At 41.9% G+C, this 10,922-nt stretch overlaps 1 protein-coding gene across 1 annotated transcript; it reads left to right on the top strand.

The window, feature by feature from the left end:
- The first annotated feature begins 9,048 nt into the window (after positions 1-9,048).
- On the top strand, positions 9,049-10,327 carry LOC148009966 (uncharacterized). The gene is made up of 3 exons (XM_087672852.1): positions 9,049-9,361; positions 9,654-10,102; positions 10,172-10,327. Exons 1-3 carry the CDS (start codon positions 9,049-9,051, stop codon positions 10,325-10,327), a joined length of 918 nt encoding a protein of 305 aa, XP_087528978.1.
- The last annotated feature ends 595 nt before the right edge of the window (positions 10,328-10,922 follow it).

Here is a 10,922-nt window from a genome sequence, read left to right as displayed (position 1 = left end):
CTAACTAAGGTGGCATACTAATTGAGCCACGAACTAAAGTAGATAAGGATAGCTCTCATGTAGCTATTATTCATGGGCGGTGTACCAACCGCGTCTACAACTGACAAGTCGGTGACATAAATACACAACGGTCACCCTGGCGTATCACGAGTGGAGCTCGATATCTCAACAAATGGTACCATGGAAGGTTATTGTGACTTCAGACGATTCTTTATATATGTACTGGATGTGAAGTGTTTTAAAAAAGTGGTAACAAATGGTGAGCATTGCACAATCAAACATCATCCAAGTGGTTTTGTAATCATTGACTCTACAAAATTTCACCAAAACAAGAATGACACATTAGTACTACCTCAACAATGCAAGCATGTATATATGCAAAGGCTAATTTTTTTATATGTATACATGTGATACATATACACAATATAATAAGTACTTAAGTTTTTTGCTTTTGTTTTTCAAATACAGGTTGTGTATCATCCAATGGTAACAATAACCGATGGTGGTATGTCATCCCTATATCTAATCATTCAAAAACAATATATGGTAATATTACCGACATGGAGATAGCAGATGAAAATCCAATAATTAATGATTATGTGCATGATGACACCATAATAGATGATATGCGTGATACAGTACAAGATGAACCTCGCGAGGATGTTCAAGGAAACATAGAAGAAGACAATAATGTGATTGTCGATGATATTGATGAAGTTATTGAGCAATATAACAACACATCTGATAGTGGGATAGACTTATTTGTTTCGTTACCTCTTGGTAACATAGACCTAGAAGTAGATAGTTTAGCAAGGGCTGATCTCATTGAAGATAAGATGGATCATTCACTGTAACATACTTAATTTGCTTATTGATTCAATGTGTATTCCTAATTCTATACTTTTTATCATGCGCACACGTGCATACTCAAGAATCAATAGTCAATTTTAAAGCTAAATTGAATTTTCCATAATAAAAATGAAGTATCTTTTATCATCTTCAAGTACGTAGAGAAATTACGAGATACATATTGCAATGCTTGCTACTAATTGTAAGGTTTATGTCGCTTGCCGCTAATTACTTATATCAGGCTTGTCAACTGGAGGAACTGCCATTCATTAGAGAGCAATGAAAAAGTAATTATTAACTCTATTTTTTAAATTCAATGATTCAATGTGTATTCTTAATTCTATGGTTTTTATCATACGCATATGTGCATGCTCAAGAATAAATTTCAGGTGGTTAAATAATTATTAACTTTAGTTTTTTAATTATGTGAATTGCTAATTTTAGGTGGTTAAATAATTGTGTGTCTATTGGCGCGTCTATATTAATGTCTATTTGCGCGGATATATAGACGCAAAATTCGCATCTATTTAGATGCACGTTTACACGCACTTATAGACGCTCTGATAGACGCGCCTGACTTTGCACGTCTAACATGCGCATCTATGCCTCGTTTCTGTTGTAGTGTTTTTAGAAGCTTCCAAAGCTTCTAGGAAGCTTTTGCTTCCCTAGGAAGCACATGGTCAAAGGAAATGATTGAGGGGTAAAAAGAAATGGGAGATGCCGTCGAATGGGGGGGTTGACTTTGTCAGGGAAATGGCGGCGGCCTGATGGCTTATGGCGGTCCAAGTGGGGGTGCTGGTGGAATAGCCTGGGCGGCGACCTCCATGGCAGGGGTAGCAGATCACCATCCTCCCCTTCTCTCCCTATCCGCATCAGGACAGCCCTTTGAGCAGCACGGAGTCGACCTCAACTTCCTCTAGCCTTCTCACTCCACACCACGGCGTTGATGGCAGCTTCCCTCTCTCTCTCCACCCAGCCTTCTTTTTTCCTCCTTTCCCCCCCAAAGCTCAGGGGGGGTTTTATAGCCCAAGGGGTGGAGAGGGGAGCTCCACCACGTGGGCTATGCATGCAGCCCATGACTCCCACCTTGGCCATCCCTCCCCTCACTCCCTCTCCTCCAGCCATGCATCAACTGGGGGAAAGGGATAAACATTAAAAAATTTGCATTATTATTATTCATTTTTCCCCTCCCAAGAGGGTGTTTCCTCGCGGTTATGCGGATTTGAACCCCCGGCTCGATTTGCCAATGCAGAGGTCCTGATTTCACGCGTGTGGGTTACGGAATAAACTATCGGCAATTACAATGCGGAAGTTAACCTTGCACAGGGTTTACTCGGCGTGCGAGGAGTCAATATTTACGAGTAGGAATATTACAGATTGTTTCACTATTTTTAGTGATGGTGAGAATGTGTTGAATGCAAGTGAGACTCAGTTTATGTTGGATGAGGAGCAAAAAGGTTATCAGAAGCAACTTTCCATGCGACGGAATTTGAAAGAGCATGCATGTTGCTATGTATTTGTTGATGGGTGTATTGATAGCATGTATATGGAGATTCAACAACCTCTAATGTATGATATGCACCCAAGGCCTTATGACCCTAGAGGGGGTACTACGTATGACTCAAGAGTTATACAAATGCCAAGTATTTTGATCTATGATCCAAGGGGATGCTTTCTTATATGCATGATAAGAAACAAGTTGATACTATGGGTGTTTGGCCTGAGTGCTGCATCGGTGGCACATATTGGAGGATGTGCAGGTTCAGAGGGGGTGGATGTCATGCCACTACGTAGACACCGTGTGAAAAACTAATCTGGAGTGCATCATCATCCGACTTTCTTATTGATCAAGAGAGTCAATGTGATCTGAGACATTACTGCTAGTGTGAATGGTATGGATTATCCAAAATTACTAGATTTTTGGATAATTTAGGCTATTTTAGATATGTTGGATATTATTTATTGTAAAAATCCAAAAAATATAGAAAAACTTCTAGATTAGGATGGCATGCAAAAAACAATTTTCTTTTTTAGCCAGTTATGGGATTTATCTTTAAAAAGACAGATTGGTGAAATCACACACGTCGCGATGGCTCTTGACAGGCTGAAAACTACACTTTGAACATGAAGAAAAAGGAGTGATCAGGGAGATCCGTGAGTAGGTGTCTTGTAGTTTTACCACCCTTTTGAAGCCAATGAAGCCATTAGATTTGGGTTTCGAGCAGTAGAGAAGGAGTTGTTATTTTTTATCCACGTTTTTGCTCTAGAGGGAGCTCCAGGAGATCTAATGCCTGGAGAGTACTCCTGAGTAGTGCCAGACAAAGGATTTTAGGTTTCATCAATACATATTGATTTGATTCATTGTGCTTTGTCATTATCGTGTTTACCTCTTTTGTATTCTTTATCTTCTCTTCCATCTCCTATCTCTACTTCCTTCTGCCTCTGATCCCTAGTGGATTCGACCTTTTGACAAAAACCTTTCTAACAATACTGCCCAACACTCCCATGGAATGTTACAGGGTTTGTCGCCTAGGGTTTCTCGAGTTTGCCTCGCAATAGAACATTTGCGGCCAAACCCACTTGGATTGACCTAAAATTTGGTTCCTACTGATCAAGGTCTCTTGATAGCATTCTAGCATCGGATTGTGGACATCCTACTTTTCATAGAGATACCCAATCCGAAGTAGATCCATGCCACACTTGGTTCAAAGAGAATGGGAAACAAAAGGGATGCGCTGCTCAGTGTCCCTACTCGTGGGCATAGTCTCATTTCCTATCCCCTAAAACGGTATGAATTGGGATTCAAATCTAATAGTTCCTAAGGGTCGGCGGGCGTCAACAAAACCTTATGCAAAGCTTCCAACTCTCTGGGACCACACTACCATAGGATAGACCTATTAGGGGTTCATCCTGCTTCTCTCAATAAGCATTCTTCAGTTATTTAATTAGATCCTACCACATTTATGTGTGATATCTAAAATCAACTTCCTTAATTAAGCATTTTAGGGAACAGGGTTTGTTCGCATAATTTATGGAACTGGCACGAAAATAGAGCAATCAGTCCTTTTGACAAACAAGTTTCTAGTTGACTTATCTTCAACTTAATCTTTGTCTCCTACTATCCATACATGAGAAACTATATGTCCCTTCCCTACAGAAATACGCGGTCCAAATCGCATGACACCACAATTTCCATCCTTTATCTAGAATAGGATCTTCCAACACCACTGACCTTACGGCCAGGGAGGTCCTCAACTCCATGTGGGACTTGGCAAAACGGGTGTCTAGAGCTCCACTTGATCCACACAATACTTAGGAGTGAAAACATTATTCACATGGTTTGCCTTTCTACCACTCCACCTTTGGCCCATGAATCGAGCAGTCCCCATTTCGGGTTGATCCATGATGGTGCGATCTTGGACGTGATCCACCATTGCAAAGAACCTTTCTTTAATTAATCCAGTTAAGAATCAAGCACAAACAAGACATTTATCCCTAATATCATTTTTTAGAAAAAATTCCTTTATTCCCATGGCAACTTGTCATCACAGACCCTTGCCATGAATTTACCATCAATCGCAAGCACTTGAAATAATCATCCATCCCAAAACCCAACAATCTGTTGAATATAAAAGCAATTAGGGTGTTGTTCCATCAACCAACAAAACCAATTGTATTCTTTTCAAGCAATGTAAGAATAGATGCGATAACATTTCCATCACATATTTGCTCTCCCCCTTGGGATCAAAGAGTGATACTACGCAAAATTTTACAAAACACTCCCTTCCTTTGGCTAGGGCATATGCTAAGATTTCAAACATTGTACAAGAAGTAAGTTCTATAGATCACTTACATTGATTGATATCCCAACCCTGAATTGGATTGGTGATAGTCGTAGTTATCAAATGGATCTTAACACATCTTAGTTTTAATCCTTATGATTAATTTCTTATACTAGCTCTTCGTCAAAGCCATGAAGCAAACATGAAATTATTCTCATATATCAAACATGTTATAGGCATAATGTGTAAATTTGTAATAATATAAGTGCGAGATGATCACAAGTAACTAGACTCCAACAAGCCTTACATTGAGCTACAATCTAGTTTTTCTTAATATTTGGTGGACTCTTAGGCTAAGTACTTTTGAAGTATCTAAAATTTAAACTATGACTTTCTATTCATGATTCTTAATGTCATATTCTTTTAGCAATTATGCCATTTGTAACCCTTGACTATGCTTTAATCTAGCACTTGTATACACGATCTTTTAATGTCATTCTTTTAATGACCATACCATTCATAACCCTTGACTGATTCTTCCTTGTAATTACTCTATCAGCAAATAAGCCATATGCAACTAAGTTGGGTTAAAAGGAACAATCAAATGCCAAATAAAAACAATAGGATAAAATAAATTCAAGCTACTCCTTTACATCAATTCATGTGCATGCCGAAGTGATATAACCTATCTCTCAATGAATAGAGAAGACGGCAATTAGTACCTAGGTAGTCGGAGATGAATTATCCAGACCCAACATTGTATTTGCATTCACGGTAACGCCATGACCGATGGCTCCACTATTGGACGCGGGATTACCATTGGTGTGTGTCTCCCTCCGTTTTGGGGCCATACTTTTAGCTTATAAATCTCTCTCTCTCTCTCTCTCTCTCTCTCTCTCTCTCGTTGGAGAGATAGTGTGCCGAGGCGACTCTCTTCTATTGCGAAGGGGGGTTAAGCTCGAGAGTAAGAGGGGAAGAGTAAAGCGTGTATGGATATCCTCTAAGGAGGGGAAAGGGAGGAACCTTCTAGAAGGTTCTCTCTCTCTCTCTCTCTCTCTCTCTCTAGCGTGATGAGACGGGCGTGACAAGATGGGCGTGACGCTGGCATGATGCTGACGAGACGGGTGTGACGCTGGCATGATGGGCATGATGGACCGATGCTGATGGATTCATTCTTGTGATGTGACGGGTATACTCTGACGTGACGTGACGTGACAGGTATGCTCTGACGTGACGTGATGTGACGAGTATGCTCTGACATGACGGGTATGCTCTGACGTGACGGGATAGGTTGTCAAGTCTGATGCAGGAAAGGTCATCAGTAATGCAACCGTGATGTAAGACAGTAATGATGTACTGACGAATGTCCTGTGACAAAAATATATGTTGTGACGAATGTACTGTGACAAATGAGAATGTTGTAGTGAGAATGTTGTGACGAAGATACTAATGCAAGAGCACTGAGAATGCTATAAATATACTGACGCAGGAGTACTAAGTGAACGGTGACGGAATGTACCTTTAGTAGATAGTGGCGGGCCTTGTGAATAGTATCTACAGGGATGCATAGTGACTGATGGGACAGCTTTGTGTCGTGACTATGACTGTATAAGAAATCTGTTGACTCTCTCAGACTGACGTGAATGCAAACATGTGTGAATGTACTGAGATTGCAGATGTACTCAGACTGATGTGAACCTTGCTGTGCTGTGTAGACTGGAGACCTGCGTGAATTCAGACTGATGCACATTAACATCTCATGCTACAGTGACAGTTTCGGTGAGATTGACAGTTCTATGCTACATTGACAGTTTATGCTACAGTCATATTTTATGATGTAGTCACATTGACAGTTTATGATATACTGACAGTTCATGCCATAGTGATAGTTTATGTTACTGGTTTACTACTCTAGTCAGACTGTAAAGAGTTCTACGCCATAGCACATACTATAATCATGATGGAAGAAACAAACAATGAAGGAATCACAAAACCAACCATGGAAACAATGTTTCATACACCGCCAAAGAACACGAGATACAAAACCTATGGGCATAAAACCGGAGATTGGAATGTCTCTCCAAGGTCAAGTAGATATGGAAAGACATCCCGCAAAATTAATGAAACACTATATGAGGAGATGTTGACCATACTCCGTGCTGAAATGTGTATCATGAGGAAGGAAATGGAAAAGGATATATAAGAGCGGGTTTGAGCTGAAATGATTGAAGAACTAAAAAAGGAGATGCAACAAACATTGGATGCACACATGGCAGAGAAAGACTCAATGATCTCTAATCTACAAGAAGAACTAGAGGAATGCAAAAAGAAAGTGGATGCACAAACACTACAAGGATTTAAACCTATAGTGACGGCGGGTAGCGACGTAGATAGCGGCGTTGCTATTTGTGTCGCTATTTGCAACGCAAATAGCGATGCCCCAAAGGGAAAAAAAAACAGGCCAAAACCGAGCGCGGGTTCATTTCACGCATTTTCATCGATTGTTTTGAGAGGGAGAGTGAGAGAGAGAGCGACCGTCGTGAGAGAGGGAGAGGAAGAAGGCTTGCCGCCGCCATCGCCACCACTACCATCTTTTGCGAAGGAGAGGAGGAGCCTTCATCGCGAAGAGGAGCCACCAAACCCTCGCCATATCTCATCGGTGAGTCCATTCTCTCCTTCTTTTGCTTGTTTAGGGTTTAATTCTCTTTCTCTTTTGCTTGTTTAGGAGAAGAAATGAGAGAGAAAGGGAGGGAGAGGGAGAGGGAGGGAGAGAAAGAGAAAGAGAGAGGGAGAGAAAGAGAAAGAGAAAGAGAAAGAGAAAGAGAGGGAGAGGGAGGGGGAGGAAATGAGAGAGGGAGAGAAAGAGAAAGAGAGGGAGAGGAAGGGAGAGTGCATTCTCTCTCTCCCTCTCCCTTTTGCTTTTATAATTTGTGTATATATATTGAGAGAGGGAGAGGAAATGAGAGAGAAAGAGAGGGAGAGGGAGAGGGAGGGGGAGGGAGAGGGAGGAAATGGAAGAGGGAGGGGGATGAAATGAGAGAATGAGAGAGAGGGAGAGAAAGAGAAAGAGAAAGAGAAAGAGAAAGAGAGGGAGGGGGGAGGAAACGAGAGAGGGAGAGAAATAGAGGGAGAGGGAGAGGGATGGGGAGGAAATGAGAGAGGGAGAGGGAGGGAGAGTGCATTCTCTCTCTCCCTCTCCCTTTTGCTTTTATAATTTGTGTATATATATTGAGAGAGGGAGAGGAAATGAGAGAGAAAGAGAGGGGGAGGGAGGAAATGGGGGAGGGAGGGAGAGGGGGAGAAAATGGAAGAGGGAGGGGGATGAAATGAGAGAATGAGAGAGAGGGAGAGTGTATTCTCTCTCTTATTTATTTAATTTTTGTATAATTTGTATATAATGTGAGAGGGAGAAGAAATGAGGGAGAGGGAGAGGGAGAAAGAGAGTGAAATTAAAGAGAGGGAGAGGGAGGAAATTGGAGAGGGAGGGGGAGGAAATGAGAGAGAAAGAGAGGAAGAGAGAGAGGGAATGAGAGAGGGAGAGTGTATTCTCTCTCTTTTTTATTTATTTTTTGTATAATTTGTATGTAATGAGAGAGGGAGAAGAAATGAGGGAGAGGAAGAGGGAGAAAGAGAGGGAAATTAAAGAGAGGGAGAGGGAGGGGAAGAGGAAATGAGAGAGGGAGGGGGAGGAAGAGAGAGAAAATGATAGAGGGAGAGGGAATGAGAGAGGGAGAGGGAGAGGGGGGAGAGACGAAAACATAATATGGAAATAAGAGAGGGAGAGGGAGGGAGAAGAAATGAGAGGAGAGGAAGAGAGCCAAAGGAAATGAGAGAGGGAGAGGAGAGAGAAAAAAAGAGAGAATGAGAGGAGAGAGAAAAAGAGATAAGATGTTAAACATAATAGGAAAATAGAGCAAGAGAGGTTATGGCCCCTGGACGACATTCACATCTGTGCATGACATCAACCGCGACTGGCCCCTGCAGCGTGAGGCCTCCTCTGTGCCCTACTGCAAAATGCAGACCAACTTGCTACACTGTCGCATCTCCTCGCCTTCGATGTCCACATTGATATCATCTGCAACCTCCAGCGAAGAGAGCCCAGCATGGATCAGAAGCTGGTGATGATTCAGACAGTCTTGACAGGAGCTGTCTTACTGATGAGATTGCCATCAAGACGAGTGTTGCATGCACGCAATCGCTTCCTTGCGGAAGTACTTTCATGAGTGGTTTCAAGTTATATCTAGCAGAACAAGCTCCTTACAAAGGTCAATCCAAATCGAAGGCTCTTCCTCAAGGCCTTTCAATTGAGTCTCTCATCGTGGACTACCTCAAGAAAATATCACAATTTATCTTGCATTACATGAGGGACAGGTATGGTGGGCAATTGATGATGAAGGATATTCAATGGTGTCTTACCATGCTAGCAAAATGGGCAGAAGCTGCCAAGCAAAAGATGAGGAAATGTGCTCAAGAAGCTGGTATGGTTAAGGGAGTGTCAAGCAGAACATGCTCAGAGGATGCAAACCCTCATCCATTAAGCCTAGTTCTAGAGCCAGAGTCTGCATCTTTGAATTGTCTCCAAAATGCTAGATTCCTGTCCATCAGAGAAGGGGAAAGGTTTGTTGTGGTTGACGTGGCCGGAGCCACTATTGATTTGGTTGTGCATGAGAAAGTTCCTAGTACAAATTTTGAAGTGAAGGAAGCTACAAAGAGTACTGGATGCCTTGGAGGTGGTGTCTTTCTTGATGAGAATTTCCTCTCTTTCTTGAGTGCCAAAATCCTTGTTTGCCTGTCTTTCCGAAGACAAAGCCATCCTACCGTTTCAAGCTGTTACAAGCATGGCAGTCCATTAAGTGTACCTTCGATGGAATGGACACACCGTTTGCTAAGATTGATTTGCCACACGCCCTTGCAGACATGTGGTCCAAGGAGGATCTAAAAGTCGGGTATCCTCAATATGAATATGGGGAGCTGACATTATCATGTCAGGACTTGAAACACATAATGAATCCTGAAGTTCAGAAGGTTATAGACTTGATACAGGAACAACTGGTCTATGGAATAAAGGCAATCCTGCTCTGGTGGGAGGCTTCTCAGCTTCACCATATCTGCTGAGAAGAGTTCCTGAAGCTTTTGAAGGGAAGGTTAGAAGAATATACAATCCCCCAGATCCTGGTAGTGCAATTTGTCAAGGGGCTATGTTATTTAGCATGTCAAAGCAGCCCATATCATGCAAGGTTTCTAGGAAAACTTACGGGATTCATTGTGCAAAATATTTTAGAGATGGAGTTGATCAATTGAGTTACCTTTTCTTGGATGATAATGGCAATGCCATGTGCAAAAATGTTTTCTCAGTGCATGTCAAGATGGATGATGTAGTTCTCATTGATCAGAGTGTAGAACATACATACTACCCCATATATCGCAACCAGAAAAAGATGAAACTCTCTTTATACAGTAGTACAAAAGAGGTAAATCCTTCATACACAACTACTGAAGGTTGTCAACTAGAGGGTAGTATTGTCATTGACATTTCATAGGACATGGCGAAAGGCAAAGCACGGGAGGTGTGTGTGCGCATGCACTTTGGCAGGTCTACCATTGAGATGTCTGTTAAAGGCACCAATTTTGGTGATGACAGCACTTTGGGTATGCTACCTGTTAACTTTGATCAAGCCATGGATCTACATGATTAATAACGAAGCAATCAAGTAGGGCAAATCGAAGCCGGAGTGGCTGGATATTAGAGGACTGGAGTAATCTCCAGGATGAGGTGACATCCACTCCAAATAAGTGGAAGCAGTAGAAGGACGCAGCAAAGCGCGCTTGGACGCAGGATCGGTGCATCACCTTGGTAGCAGCGGCTTTGCAACATTCCTAGCAGATTTTGTAAGTATTAATAGGATAGAGTACTCTAATTTAATGACATCCATGTTGATGTATGTATTTCGAACATGAATCTCAAGTATGTTATTTTTCAATGTTTGTGTGCCACAGCAAGGTTTTAGGAATCACGACCCGACTGCACTAGAGGTGACATACAGGGAGAAGCATAGCTTGAGTGCCTTGATCGAGAAGCTCCATGCTTACGGAGGGCCGATAAGTAGTAATAAATATCATTCCTAATTTGAGAAATCTGTCATTATATGTCAGTTTGTATTTGGTACGCAATTATATATGTATTTGTTGTTGCAGGCTCCCTTCAATATGCCACTACAGCGAGAGGAGTTTGTCTGATGCATCGGATGAGTTGTTGAGAGCAGATTAGGCTACATAGGATTACTCCCCATC

This window comes from Lygodium microphyllum, chromosome 30 (genome assembly GCF_053477565.2).
Source record: "Lygodium microphyllum isolate KBCC chromosome 30, Lygodium_microphyllum_v1.1.10, whole genome shotgun sequence".
Lineage (NCBI taxonomy): Eukaryota > Viridiplantae > Streptophyta > Polypodiopsida > Schizaeales > Lygodiaceae > Lygodium > Lygodium microphyllum.
The sequence above is the reverse complement of the archived record's forward strand: the minus strand, read 5'-3'. Positions and strand labels throughout refer to the sequence as shown.

Bases quoted from the DNA above. Each gene is read 5' to 3' on its own strand.
- LOC148009966 (XM_087672852.1), top strand. From the start codon at position 9,049: ATGCTAGCAAAATGGGCAGAAGCTGCCAAGCAAAAGATGAGGAAATGT. The intron at 9,362-9,653 runs GTGGTGTCTTTC...CCTGAAGTTCAG, and splicing joins GAGTACTGGATGCCTTGGAG to AAGGTTATAGACTTGATACA. The intron at 10,103-10,171 runs GTAAATCCTTCA...GACATTTCATAG, and splicing joins TATACAGTAGTACAAAAGAG to GACATGGCGAAAGGCAAAGC.